Source organism: Vespula pensylvanica, chromosome 5 (assembly GCF_014466175.1).
Source record: "Vespula pensylvanica isolate Volc-1 chromosome 5, ASM1446617v1, whole genome shotgun sequence".
NCBI lineage: Eukaryota > Metazoa > Arthropoda > Insecta > Hymenoptera > Vespidae > Vespula > Vespula pensylvanica.
This window is the reverse complement of record NC_057689.1, coordinates 9,124,269-9,139,023: the sequence shown is the minus strand read 5'-3', so window position 1 is coordinate 9,139,023 and position 14,755 is coordinate 9,124,269. Positions and strand designations below refer to the sequence as shown.

General features: G+C 34.2%; 4 protein-coding genes across 9 annotated transcripts in view; 3 read left to right on the top strand and 1 right to left on the bottom strand.

The window, feature by feature from the left end:
- Positions 1 to 897: 897 nt before the first annotated feature.
- LOC122629522 (sodium/potassium/calcium exchanger 4-like) lies at positions 898 to 4,818 on the top strand. The gene is made up of 9 exons (XM_043813035.1): positions 898 to 1,573; positions 2,549 to 2,770; positions 2,894 to 3,081; positions 3,320 to 3,467; positions 3,616 to 3,717; positions 3,818 to 3,874; positions 3,962 to 4,171; positions 4,293 to 4,394; positions 4,478 to 4,818. The coding sequence occupies exons 1-9, from the start codon at positions 1,435 to 1,437 to the stop codon at positions 4,810 to 4,812; spliced, it is 1,503 nt and encodes a 500-aa protein (XP_043668970.1). The 5' UTR covers positions 898 to 1,434; the 3' UTR covers positions 4,813 to 4,818.
- Positions 4,819 to 5,321: 503 nt separating this feature from the next.
- LOC122629529 (peptidyl-prolyl cis-trans isomerase) lies at positions 5,322 to 6,204 on the bottom strand. The gene is made up of 2 exons (XM_043813054.1): positions 6,062 to 6,204; positions 5,322 to 5,900 (listed from the first exon to the last, which is right to left on the bottom strand). The coding sequence occupies exon 2, from the start codon at positions 5,860 to 5,862 to the stop codon at positions 5,368 to 5,370; it is 495 nt and encodes a 164-aa protein (XP_043668989.1). The 5' UTR covers positions 5,863 to 5,900; positions 6,062 to 6,204; the 3' UTR covers positions 5,322 to 5,367.
- On the top strand, positions 6,202 to 8,513 carry LOC122629528 (vesicle-associated membrane protein 7). Of its 3 annotated transcripts, XM_043813052.1 has the most exons (7): positions 6,202 to 6,334; positions 6,439 to 6,526; positions 6,907 to 7,118; positions 7,236 to 7,373; positions 7,448 to 7,606; positions 7,674 to 7,766; positions 7,852 to 8,513. In XM_043813052.1, the coding sequence occupies exons 3-7, from the start codon at positions 6,915 to 6,917 to the stop codon at positions 7,918 to 7,920; spliced, it is 663 nt and encodes a 220-aa protein (XP_043668987.1). In that variant the 5' UTR covers positions 6,202 to 6,334; positions 6,439 to 6,526; positions 6,907 to 6,914; the 3' UTR covers positions 7,921 to 8,513. The 3 variants fall into 3 exon arrangements, with proteins under 3 accessions (XP_043668987.1, XP_043668988.1, XP_043668986.1); XM_043813051.1 differs by having other exon boundaries at positions 6,315 to 6,526; XM_043813053.1 differs by lacking the exon at positions 7,674 to 7,766 and having other exon boundaries at positions 6,308 to 6,526.
- Positions 8,514 to 9,212: 699 nt separating this feature from the next.
- Positions 9,213 to 14,755, top strand: part of LOC122629519 (proton channel OtopLc-like) — a 17,384-nt gene continuing 11,841 nt past the window's right edge. For 3 of the 4 annotated variants that reach the window (XM_043813032.1, XM_043813030.1, XM_043813029.1), the window contains exons 1-2: positions 12,066 to 12,209; positions 12,954 to 13,435. In XM_043813032.1, coding sequence (XP_043668967.1) covers positions 12,123 to 12,209; positions 12,954 to 13,435 — 569 coding nt within the window. In that variant the 5' untranslated portion in view covers positions 12,066 to 12,122. Of the gene's footprint in view, positions 10,141 to 11,284; positions 11,525 to 11,838; positions 12,210 to 12,953; positions 13,436 to 14,755 lie in introns of those variants that run through there. The other variant, XM_043813031.1, reaches the window with a different exon arrangement.

Here is a 14,755-nt window from a genome sequence, read left to right as displayed (position 1 = left end):
AATGATACATCGCATTTATAAAGACGATTAGAAATTCGCTCTCGTTTGCGTTTATAACGTTGTATCGTCGTTCTTCTCGTTATTTTCAATGACTTCGTGGAAGAGATCAACGACAAATTTCTCGGATTTGCCAATCGATAGTATACTGCTCTTCAAGTACCTCGAAGATTCGGTAAATGAGTCACGTGTAGTTTTATCAACGATAATTAATCGTCCCTGATCACTCTACTCGTCAAACGACGTCGAAAATTGCCGTCGACGTTCATTACGTTCAAAAGATCGTTCGACAAAATCCACGTGCGAGAAGAGATCAATAAACGAGACTGGAACCTTTTCATTACGACGTGTTATTTGTAACATAAAATATCTGTTGTACGCACGTGTAGAAGATATGTGTGTGTGTGTGTGTGTGTATGTATCTATGTGAATATAAATTGCTTAAATGATGTCCGTTAATAATAATAATATATATATATGTGTGTATGTGTATGTGTGTGTGTGTGTGTGTATATATATATTTACAAAGAAATGCTAATACAAGTTATAAAAGAATTTATTCCGTATAAGTTAAAAAAAAAACAAAATTTATTGAATTTTACAAAATCTAAAATAAATTTTTTGTATTATCATCGTCGTTCTCGCTGTTGTCGATATAGTACTTCAAAGCAATCGACTTTTTATTTTAAATTCGCTCAAAGTCAAAGCATTCGCTGGAAAACTTGGTCTTTATCACAATATAGGTATTGTTGAGAACACAGTAAATTCAGTAAATATTACAAAGGTATACGCGCGTGTGTGTGTGTGTGTGTATTAGAAAAAAGAACATTCATATAATCACATAGCGTAAACAAAGAGAGAGAGAGAGAGAGAAAGAGAGAGAGAGAGAGAGAGAGAGAGAGAGAGAGCATAAAATTATCGTGTAAACGATGGAATAATTTGCCGCGTATAAAAAATACTCAAGTATAAAGAATATCGTATAAACCAAACGACAGGTGTACACTTACTTATGTACACATATATTTTATGTAAATACTAGTATATCGATTTCGAGGGCTCGAGAAAACTTTCCTTTGATGATCGAAGGGAAGATTGTTTTCTCTGATATATCTTATCTCGAATAAGAATACGTAAGAACAACGCCATGTTCCAATATCGCCATTGATATCGATATCAGTATTGATTTGGACGTTGTTCATGATCGATCGAATCGCAAAAATCATCTCTCAGTCCCGTGATTAAAAGAATAGAAGAGAAAAAATATTGAATATTACAACAAATATTTTACATTTTTTAACGTTAACGTTCCTATAAAAAGAAAAGAAGAAAAAAGTTATTTCACTTATATCTAATTTTTCTTTTTTCGACAACGAAGATTCGTAATTTCTTTTTTTTTTCTATTCTTTTATTTTTTTCTCCTTTTTTTCTTCAATCGTTATGGCGAGACGACACAGGCATATGATCGCATATAGAATATTATTCGTGATAGTCATACCTGCTATGTACTTTCTTTGCGTTAGTATCGCTGGATATAATTCAAAAGATCCTACATCTGTGAACGGTTATAGGAAGGCTCGTGAGTATTAAGAAAAATGTATAATTAAAAAATACAAAAAGTTTTATTTACTTTTAATCGTTATACATTATACGTTGTATGTTATAAATATTTGATACTTGAAACGATTTCGATTGAAACGATAAATGATATAATTTGTAGGTGATAATTTATTCTTTTTTTTTAAATTATTTCTACGTTCTCTTTTTTCTTATTTTCTTTTTTTTTTTCCTTTCACTTGGTAAGATCTATAAAAGTTACATGTGTCCCTGTGTGCGTGCGTGTATGTGTGTGTATCTATGTATAAAAAATAATTGTATCGATGATTTTTCATTGCTAGCGAATTCATAGAAATTCATAGAATTTTGTAGAAAATGCGTCGTATAACGAAAGTCGCTCGAGATTCAGGCATTATCGAATAAAAAGTCTCTCGAGAGTTCCGCGGGTAATCGTCCGTGTCGCGTGAGAGGACGACGTTACGTTACGACGATTATTTTGTCTTATAATCTGCCAACTCGACAAGGAATTACCCGGTACGGTTTAATTCGATCGAATTAGAGACAACCTCCTCTTGCTCTTCTTACGAGGTACCTCTTCATAAGACTTCCTCTTTCTTCAGATGAGAATATATATATATATATATATATATATATATAAGAATATATATATATAAGTATATATATATTATATATATATATTATAGTATATATAGTATATATATATTATATATATATATATTATAGTATATATAAGAATATATATATATATATAAGTATATATATATATATATAAGAAAAAAAGGAGAAAGAGAATCAGGTTTTCTAGCAAGTGAATTTTGTTAAATAAGAATGGCTCATAAAAATCGTTAGATCATTAAATGAACGAAGAAACAAACGAAAAAAACGAATCATTTGTTTCAATTTCGTTCTTTCTTTTTCTTTAGATTCTTTTTTTATTTTATTTTATCTTTTTTTATTCTTCTTTATTTTTTTAAAGATCTACGCAAACTCCTACAAACGGCCGAAGTGGAAAAGGTAATAATAGGAGAGAATTGCACAGCACCGGCTATTGATGAGTTCCCATCGGACGGATTTACGCGAGTAGAACGACGATCTGGTTTCATAGCGATTCATTTCGCCATTGCCATTTATCTATTTTTACTTTTGGCCATCGTCTGCGATGATTTCTTTGTACCTTCGATAAAGAAAATATGCGAAAGTAAGAAAATCCTAAAAAGGGCGAGTTTTTTTTCTGTTAATTTTATAGATTTTTTATACTTTTTATCCGTTGATGCGATAGAAAAGTATTTTACTTTCTTAATCGATGAAATTTAATTTGTAGAGATGAAGGTGAGCGAGGACGTCGCCGGTGCAACCATTATGGCAGCAGCTAGCTCCAGTCCGGAATTATTCATCAATGTCATTGGAACTTTTATAACGGAAGGGGATTTAGGTGTAGGTACGATCGTTGGTTCCGCTGTGTTCAACATACTTGCTGTGCCAGCTTGTTGTGGATTATTTGCTAAACAGGTTGGTTTATCGTAAGAATATATTTTTAAAATGATATATATCTCTGTCGTACTCAAGTACAGAAAGAATACATGTGTGTGTGTATGTGTGCGTGTGTACAGAGAGAGAGAGAGAAAGAGAGAGAGAGAGAGAGAGAGAGAGGGGGAGAGAGGGAGAGACTTATCTCGACCATTATAATCAAATCGATAATAGCAAGTTGTTGGAATTGTTTTTTTTCTTTTTCTTTCTTTTTTTTTAGGCACTAGATTTAGAATGGTGGCCCATCACACGCGATACCTTGGCATACTCTTTCACTGTACTTTTATTGATTATAACACTTCGAGACGGTCGTATCGAGTGGTACGAAGGCTTGATTCTCATCATATTTTATATACTTTACATTTTGGGTAAGTCGAAAAATTTGATGGAATGGATGGTACAACGTCGATAAAGGATTTTTCTTTAATTTATTTTTTCTTTCTTTTTTCCCTTTTTTTTCATCTCTTTAATTTTTGTTTTCATCAACTTTCTCCTTTATTCCTATTTTTCTTTCAGCAATGTGTTTCAATCGAAGAATCAGTGGATTTATGAAACGTGTCACGTCGAAGAGAAAACCGTACAAGAGTATCTCCGAGAATAGTCCTCTTATTCCTAGTAGTACGATTGAAAATTATATGAAAATTTTGATTTACACATTTTCTTTTTCTTTTTTTTCCCCTAGATTTTAACATTTTATCCTTTTCGTTTTTTTCTACAGCGTACACAAAAAACGTCGACATCGAGAATTTCGGTACGAGTGAAGAGGAAGAAGCACGTGAGTGTTCATATGAAACTTTAAATAAAAATAAATCTTATACACACACACACACACACACGTACACATATATTTTACTGTTTATAGTTGAAATCGTAAGTATGACAAGTTGGCCGAGCTCGAAGTACGAAAGAATATGGTGGGTTTTAACATGGCCGATCAATCTGGTACTGCTCGTTACGATTCCAGATTGCAGGAGATCAAAATTAAGATCATGGTATCCTCTAACATTTATCATGTGCATCATATGGATCGCTAGCACGTCTTACATAGTAGGATGGGTAATCACCATTATCGGTAAGTACTTTTTCTTTTTTTATTTTTTGTATTTTTTAGATTCCGTCATTTGATAATTAGGACTGATAGATTTATTAATAAAAATACATATACACGTATACATACATATATAACTTGAAAGGTGATACATTCGATATTCCTGACTCGATCATGGGATTGACTTTCCTCGCTGCTGGAATGAGCGTACCTGAAGCTGTATCTAGCGTTATCGTAACAAATCAAGGTAATTAACGATTACAATTAACAGAAAATTATATATATATATTATACGATCTCTGATATAAGGAATAATTTTTATTCATTTAGGTCTTGGTTCCATGGGTATAAGTAATTCGATAGGTTCGAATGTATTCGATGTTCTACTTTGTCTAGGATTGCCATGGTTTGTGAAGGCCGCCATAATGCCGACCATACCTGGGGAACATAGCGTTAAAATTAATTCGCAAGGTCTCGTTTACAGTTCCGTATCTCTCTTTTCTACATTATTCGTCCTATACATATCTCTCGCGTGTAACAAATTTAAATTAAATCGTGGCATCGGTATAACATGTCTCATTACATACGCCATATTTTTAATATTCGCATCAATCGTAGAACTTAATATTTTTTTCGTCGTCAATTTACCCGTATGCAATCATTGACGATGATTATCATGTGCGCATTTTCTTGCCCGTATACTTTCTATATAAAGGCAACGTAATTTAAAATACATATATATTAAACAGAGAAAGTTCGTCAATGTGCTAGTCAACTATTTGTAACATGTCCATTTAGTATATTAGAATATATCATTTTTGAATAATATGAATTTGAATGTATTCCGCGTTAAATAGATTTTTTAGTTAAATTTATACTTGACGCATGTTACATCTAGTACTTAAATATATATATATGTGTGTATGTGTGTGCGCGCGCGTGTATATATGTATATGTAAGTGTAAATATATGATATACATGATATGTTATTTATCTTTTATATTATTAACAACATTAAAGAAAGACCATTAAAGATATCAGAAGGAAGTGCTATTTATCACGCATATCTTGGTGTTAACTTCTATTAAAAGATCGTATTATGACAATGAGAGAATCAAAAGGGAATATGATTAAATATAAATTTGGGATAAATGACGGATGAATGGTCCAGATCGAAATGTTGTTAAATATTTATTGAAATGTATGTAACAGGAAGGCTTTTAAAGCTGTCCACAATCCGCGATCACTATCTTTTGATGGGTTTTGCCGCATTGGGAACCGATACTTTCTATCTTTTTGACTACATCCATACCTTCGATAACGGAACCAAACACTACGTGTTTTTTGTCCAACCAAGGAGTTTTAGTAGTTGTTATGAAAAATTGAGATCCATTGGTATGTTGTCCAGCATTGGCCATGGAAAGTATACCAGGACCGGTGTGTTTAAGTTCAAAGTTTTCATCTTCGAACCTCTCTCCATAGATAGATTTACCTCCGCTGCCATCATGATTTGTAAAATCTCCTCCTTGACACATAAAGTTTGGAATTACACGGTGAAAGGTGCTACCTTTGTATCCAAACCCTTTCTCTCCTGTACAGAGAGCACGAAAATTCTCTGAAGTTTTTGGTACCACATCTGGTCGCAATTCTATCACGATACGGCCGATAGGCTTCTTATCTGCAGTGATATTGAAATACACTTGCGGCAAACCCATTCTCTTCCTTTACAATATAAAAACTATTAACACTGGACCTAAAGTACAACATTCGTAAAAACATTAGTAATAATATTATATTAGAGCTCCCAATTATAATGTCAAATAATATTTCAATAAATTAGAATTAAATTTGATTCTTAATCGAAATAATTATCATTATAAATATTATCGTTGTTAGAAATTTTATAGAACTTACCTCAACGTGAAATATAACAACGGAAGAATAACGGTTGTGCTTCTGACACAGTTATATATATATTGATTTAAGAGGGCGCTTGCTGACACGGTGTCCAGTCTGAAGTTGATGATGATAATACTTTGTGTAAATATTGCAAGGTTGGCAGCCTGAGAAAACTAAAAATACTAATAAGTGATTCCGTAATTTCTTCCACTGTATTCACTATGCGCATATAGGGCAGCCTGTGAAAGAAACGATATTGCGAGCTGGCTGTTCGAGAGTAATATTCGCGTATGTACACTACATAAGAGGGTGTTTTGACATTTGTATCTGAATCAATGCAGATTGATAAATCGACGATAAATAATTAATTGTTTGTGTCCCTTTAATATCAGGTCATGAGAAGCAGTTACGATTGACACTGACAAAAAATCGCATAATATTCATTTTATTTGCTAAGACGCACTAGTTGAACGTATCAAGGTAATATTTGTCTTTTTTTCTTCATTGTATAAAATTATTATTCATGTAAATCTCCCGGATTGATTCGCGCGTAAGTCTATAATAATAACGATATAAATATAAATATGTAATAATTTAAAATATCAAAATTATTTTGAGATTAGTTCTCATTTAGGTTAGTATTTACGATATTAAAGAATTTTAGAACATGGATTCTTTCTTACGATTATGCGATAAATTAATTATCTCTTTGTTTATGTCGCGATGAATCATCTTGGGAGTTTGAAAAACATTTGATAATTTGTTAGAACAGAATACAGAATGTAAATTCTTGTAAATCGTTTTATTAAGTGAAGTTATCGTTGAAAACAGATTGTAAATATATTTGTGATCTTTTTCAGGTAGCAAAATGCCTATTTTATACAGTGTTGTGTCCCGAGGAATCACTATATTGGCCTATCATGCCACTTGTGCTGGTAATTTTGAAGAAGTTACAGAGAAAATATTGTCACAAATACCACCTCAGAATAATAAGATGACTTATTCTCAGGGACCTTATCTTTTTCATTATATCTGCGAGGATTCTATTATTTATATGTGTATTACTGATGATGTACGTAAAAATTTTAACGTGTACATTATATTCGTTTTAAAATGCTTTAATTTATACGAACAACATATTTATCTTCTAACAAAAATAATATCTTAGCTACTTTTTTTTTTATTTTAGGACTTTCAAAGGTCCAGAGCATTTCTGTTTCTCAATGAAATAAAACGTAGATTTTTAACTGTTTATGGAGCTGGAGCTCAAACTGCTGTGGCTTATGCCATGAATACAGAATTTGGTAGAGTTTTAGCTAATGAAATGGTAAACTTTATGCGTTAAGTTTCCAAATCCAAGTACTAACTAAGAGCAATGATACTTACATTTTTTTTTTGTAGAAACACTACAGCGAATCCAGGGACATTGATACTATATCTAAAGTTCATGGTGAACTTGACGAATTAAAAGATATTATGGTAAAAAATATAGATAATTTAGCAATGCGCGGAGAAAGATTAGAACTTTTGATTAATAAAACCGAAAACTTAACAGCGAGTGTAGGTATCATTTAAATAATTTTATTAAATCTAATGAATTTGTATATTAAGAGAAGAATATTTTTAGTCTGTCACGTTCAGAAAGACTAGCAGGAATCTAGCACGTTCGTTATTTTGGAAAAACGTTAAGATTTATGTTATTATAGGAGCGATCTTAACAGTACGTAAAAATGTCTTCATTTCTATTTACTAAAAAAGAAAAAAAAAAGAATGAATATACATAGAATAAATTTTCTGCATTTTAGGTAATGGTTTACGTTGTGGTATCAATAGCATGTGGCGGATTGGGTTGGCAAAAGTGTGTTAGAAATTAGGTGCTCAAGAAGATCTGAAAAAGCTGTGCCTAGTTACGTCATATGTATAAATAAACTTTGCGAAGATTAAATACGATGTCAAGTATGGAAGGCCTTTATTAGGACAAGAATGAACAACGTCGTCTTTATACCATACTAAATATACGTATACATATATACTGTATTTATTTGCAATATTCTAAGGACGAGAACATTTCTTACTATAACACAATAGAATTATCAGATACTCATATAACATATGTAACGTAGCATAGTTAATTGTATTAATATCTATTATTTTTGTTATCAATCAGGGATATTACTCTTAATCTTAAAATCCAAAAAGGGGTGAACGAAATATCAATGTTATTTTTACGTACTTTATTATACATACATATACATGTGTGTCTAAATACACACACACACACACACACACATGTATATATATATATAATATATATAATATATAATATATATATACATATATATAATTATTATTGTCACCGAATTATATATCACGGATAGAGAAGATTCAGTCATGAAAAGAGATCAATAAAATTGTTATCACGATTGTTGAAGGAAAATCAATAGAAAATGAGTGGAAGGAGTTTGATGGAAAAAAATCCTAATTAATCATATTTATCCTTTTCGTTTCCCGACCGTGTCTAAATTTTCATTCTTTTTCCAATATATACACACACACCAAATAAATATGTATGTGTATATATATATATATATATATCTTCATTCGTAAATGCAACAAGTGTAAAAGGTATAAGAAAAAGGAATTTGGATATCATATAAGAGGTTTCTATCATTTTCACAAGAGGGAGACTCTTGCCATCGATTTTTAAATGGAAGATCTCTATAGAATTATGATGGTAATTTATCGGTCATTCGGCTTCTTCCATGCCATTAGTCACATTAGTTTCCGCACGAGAGCCTCGATGTTTCGTGGCCATCCTTGTTTCTTGAAAACGACCTTATCTGCGCATGCTCTTCGTTATTTCTTTTCATATACACAATCTATACATGCACAAACATACAAGACCCATAGAAAATCGTATTGGAATAAGAACGAATGTGCAACGAAGTAAGTAGTAGTCGAGTTCTTCTCAACGCAGAGCCAAACAAAAAAAAAAAAAAAAGAAAAAAGAAAACGAAAGTCTCGACGAAATAAATACACGAAAGGAGAAAGAAATGAGAAGATCAAACGAAAATGTAACGTAACGTATACGGCCCTGAGAGTAGGAGTTAGAGAAGGGTGTAAACTGTAAAAGTAGTAGTATTGTGGGACGTAAGCGTAGAGCGGCGGCGTGTGTCGGGTGGCGGCGTGCCGGGCGCTGTCGTCGCGACGCCCGGGCCATCGGCAGCAGCTCGTCGGCTTTCGGTCGGCTTTCGCGGAGGATGTCGATGCCTCGCGTGGCGCGCCCTTCGGGGGGGTGCCTGCCAAAGAAGTGTCTCCCACGGTACGTTACGCGTGTACCGATAACGACTACTCTCTCCAGTTTCGTTTCGTCGATTTTTGTTTTCAAATCTTTTTAAGAATTTGCGAGTTTATCCGAAAGTCTCGGTGAATGCGAAGAAATGAAATACAAATAGAGAGATAAAGAGAGAGAAAGAGAAAGTGAGAGATAGAGGAATGTATTGAGATAAAACAAAAGAAAAAAGAAAAAAGTAGTAATATAGTAATAGAGTTATACACGTTAACAATTGTAAACAAAAATACGAGACTCGAAGAAAAGTACGCGTGCGTGTACTATATATGTGTATGTATGTGTGTGTGCGTGCGCGCGCGCGCGCGTGTGTATGCGTATAATATAATATCGTGATAGCGATAGTAGTAATAGTATAATAGAATTCGTAGTAATAATAGTAAAATTTTCTTCCCACGAATTTTTTTGAATTATTTTGTCATCCACTATTTGAGACGTTCTTGACGTTTTATCTATTTCATTTTGGAAGAGAAAAGAGAAAGGAAAGAGAGAGGGAGGGAGAGAGAGAGAGAGAGAGAGAGAGAAAGTAAAACGTAGATAATATGGAGCAACGGCGAATCGGAAAAGTGGAGGGAAGCTGACGGATCCTCGTACGCCGCGCTCGTCCTTGAACGGCTTGAATGGACACACGGTAGTGGATGAAAGTGAAAACGAAACTGACCGTACACCGGGGGCGGCGTGGGAGGTGGATTCTCTGTGATATGGAGAACGTCGACAGGACGACGAATCCTTCGACGACTTCCTCGTAAGTTTTTCATCTCCTTTTCTCTGTTTTTTTCTTTTTCTTCTTCTTCTTTCTTTTCTTCTTATCATTATTAATTTTCTTAACGATCAGTTTGTTAGTTTAATTTTTCTATAAAAATTGCATGAAATTGGAATCGTCACGTTCGATTCAATTTATCATTCTGTATTTTGTTTTGTTTTTATTTTTGTTTGTTTCTTTTATTTTCATTTATATTTTGCAATTAAAATATCATTTTTCTTGGTACGGCCAATAGGACTAGTGTCCCTGATAGCCGTAGATGAATATTCCTATAGGAAAAAAAAAAAAAAATAAAGAAAAAATAAAAATGATACCTAACGGAATTTCTTTCGAATCGATGTCAGTGAATCTCCGCAGTTTTTTGATTTATCGCGATGATATTTTGTATGTAACAAAAGTGACAAAAACTTTTTGCAACCACACCTCTATTTGGGTATATACGTTTAATTTATATCTTGTCGCGTGACTATACGAAGATAAGGGCGTACTAGAGTTCTTACCATATATATATATATATATATATATATATATATATATATATATATATATTTATATATATTTATATATATATATATTTATATATGATATATTATATATACATACATATATATATATGTGTGTATACATGTACATATGTATAGTTGAAAGAAAGTGTATGAAAAGGCAACATTGTCGATATAAAAACATAACTACCAGGAGGCATGAACGCGATGGGAAATGCGTTGCCTTTCCCTGCACGTAACAGAAACGACGGAAAATCGTTGCGCTGCGGAATTCTGGGAAAAGCCTACTATGCTATAGACGGTATATACTTCTCTGTGTTAAAGGGAAACGCATTTATTATATGTCTATAAATATTTATTTTCAGGATATAAGTCATTCACTTTCTTTTTTCTTGCTATCTCTATCGTTCGAGAAAGACTTATTCGTTTGTTGTGTTTTCAAATTCAGTTATATATAACTCTAACGAAAAGAATAGGACGGAAGGAAATGTAAAATAGAAAGAAAGAAAGAAAGGAAGGAAGAAAAAAAGAAAGAAAGAAAGAAAGAAAGAAAGAAAAAAAAATAATATTTGATATCTTGCGCGCGCGCGTGTGTGTGTGTATGTGTGTTTATGTGTTTTTAGTGTAGCGAATATTTCTCTGACACACACGGGGGTCGTCCGACGAGGAAACATTTGCCACGTATACGACTCGTAAAACGTTCGAAGAAGCGAAGGGTCCAACGTAGAATGGCGTTCTGAACGATGTCGTACGTACGGTGGAACGTTCATTGACGTTCGAACTCCAGCATCCAGAGCGTGTACAACAACGTTGATGGACCATGAAATGAGGAACTTGCGTTAATAGGCAAATGAATTTTAGAGGTACGCTACATTTTCGATTCGATTCGTTTCGATTCGATTCGATTAAATCTGATTTGATTTTCATCGATCTTTATTGATTTTTTCATTTTCATGGAATAAGAAGTAATTAATGGATGGAAGAATACGATACAATTTACTTTTCTTTTCTTTTTTATACTTTTATATACGTACGTTTATCTCGTTGTTGTCCTTGTCATCGGATAACGACTACGACGACGACAACGATGAGGACGACGAGAAGACGACGACGAGGAAAAGAAGCCTCGTTTTGGTGGTACGAAAGGCGATCTGTCATTCAAGGGTGATTCTTTCAGGCTACAAACTCGGTGGATCGTGTGTGCAGTGCCACCCTCTTTAGAATTCCCCGTCTGTGGAGTAAGGAGCTCGTAAAAGACAAAGGGGGTTGGTGTTAGAGAGGGGTGGATGAGCCAAAGCTTATGAGAGAGATAGAAGAGAAAGCAAGAAAGAGATATAGATAGACAAAGAGAGAGAGAGAGGGAGAGAAAGAGAGCTATTGTCTAGTGGAGGGATAGAGATAAAGAGAAAGAGAGAAACAGAAACAGAGATAGAAGAGAGAAAGAGAAAGGAGATAAGCAAGATGGGAGAAAGCTCACCGGATCTTAGCCTCCGGCTTCGACGTGGAAGTTCGGACTCCCGAGACTCCTTCTATATGGACTTCGCTCAGGTATGTACTCACTTACTTAGTTACTATGTATGATACTTTGCTTTTGGGATCCTCCAGATATCGTTTATCGTTAGCTCGTTAACGCCAGATCGTCGACGACGGTCGTCGATTCTTGTTATTATTATTAACAAAAACAGCCTCAAGCTCCTTAAGATAGAATTTTAATATCATCGATACTACTACATAAGTACTTTCTCGAATATTTAGTTTCGATATAAATCGTTTTCTTTATCAGGACGATATTAAAAGGATGATGTTAATCGATATAAGGAATTGATATATTTATCCGTTACGACGATCGGAATAATCTTTTTTAAAATTATCGTACAGGATGTGATGTTCATTCTTAGTAAAATCCATGACATTTTATGACTTTCATAATATACGCGCGTGTGTGTGTGTACATATGTGTTTACACACACACGTCATGCATATTCGATAAACCGACACATAGGTATCAAAGTACGATGGGAGATAATCGAGTACTATATATATATATATATATATATATATATATATATATATATATATATATAAATACCGGAGTTCAAACTTCATCGATTTCCAATGTATTCAACGACGAAACTTTCATCCGTTAACTTTTAAGAACGACTTTTTATGTTATATATATATATATATGTATGTGTGTGGTGTGTGTGTGTGTATAAAAGAGCAATTAAATGTGTTGTATATCTTACTTTTATTCTTTCTTTTTTGCTTTTTTCCTTTTTTTCATTTTAACAGGGTATCGATTCGGATATCGAAGAAGTAGCCAGGCCAGGTGACAATTGTGACTCGTTGTTAGAGAATCAGTTGGACGAGAATGGTTGCGATCTACCGTTATTGGAGGATATTACGACAATACCGGAGGAGGCATCGGAAGAATTGAGAGAGGAGGAGGAGGCAGCGGCATTGGAAGCTGCGTCGCGTACCACCGACGTTCCTGTAATTAGTATGGAAATGGAGAAATCTAGCATAGGATCTACGATGACAACGACATCGACGTCGATGACGACTACGACGGCGACGACTACGACGACGACGATTACGACGACTATGACTATAACTATGACGATGACGACGACGACGACGAATACGATGATGATAACAATGACGAGTACGACAACAGTTATGACGACAACTACGAGTCCGTCTACAGGTGTTGGAACTTTCTTAACTGCAGCAGCTGCTGCTGCTGCGGCTGCAGGCACGGCTACGAGGCAAGAGTGAGTATAGAATTTGTACCCTCTTTTGCTAATACCACCCTCCTCCGCATCATCGTCGCACGCGTTTTCACCCCCTTTACTTCCTACTACTACCACCACCTTCCTCATTACTCGTTATCGATATTTACGACCATTAACGACCCCGTGAAATTCTCTTTTTCTTTCTTTATTTTTCTATTTGTCCAAACTTCTTGGTATAACCTCTTCATTTTGCTGTGTAATCCGAATATTATAAATCGATCGACCAAGTATATATAAGAAGGTATATGTGCGTATATAAATATATAATTAAGACATGATCTCTGAACAGTTTTTTTTTTTTCAAAGAGAATAGATTTCTTCGTGTATTTTCTTAGATATTATTTATATTTTCAATATCAAGGGTTCATTGCACTATAAAGATTTTATGTCAATCGTCGATTTTTAATTTCATAGTGAATCATTTGAAAATATTCAATCGATTAATTACTCGCTACTCGAAAAAAAGATATCGTATATATTCACGATTTAATTAACAAAATTTATAGGACGTTTAAAAATTTTCGATATTAAAGACGTACTTACTTATATATATATACATCTTTATCATTTATTCGGTATCCGTTTTAGTCATTCATCCGTTTTGTTTTTGTTTCGAATTGTTCCGTATATCGATCCCGACTTCATGACTTTGACCGCGGCATCGTGACGCGAATTACGTTCCCCTTATACAGCCCACCCTTTTTCTATATCTCTCTCTCTCTCTCTCTCTCACTCTCTCTCTCTCTCTCTCTCTCTCTCTCTCTCTCTCTCTCTCTCTCTCTCTCTCTCTCTCTCTATCTATCTATCTCTGCATACGTGGACCGTCCGCATTCCCGCACGACATTAATCACTGTCCGCGATTAACGCGCATTCCCCTCGGTACTCACGGTGAATCTACGATTTGTAGGTAAGCGTTACGTTAAAACGATTTTTAAGTGATCCTTCGCCATTGGAATATCAATTACACCATCATTTCTAATAATACTTCTCTATGTATATGTATGCGTTTTTCTCTCTCTTTTTCTCTCTTTCTTTTCATCGTAGATAAATGGATTCGATCGGTAGCACCGCCATTTTCTCTTGATCGATTTAACTTCGATCAGGTAGTTTGTAGAGAACTCGATTACTTCCGGCGGATATCGAAGAGGAACTTGCAGATATATGAGGCAGAGCATACGTTCCAGCAACGAAGGTTAATATTGACCTGTCACTTCGTTATGGCTTTGGAACGACCTTCATGTATGCAAAGAGAGAGAAAGAGAGAGAAAGAGAGAGAGAGAGAGAGAGAGAGAGAGAGAG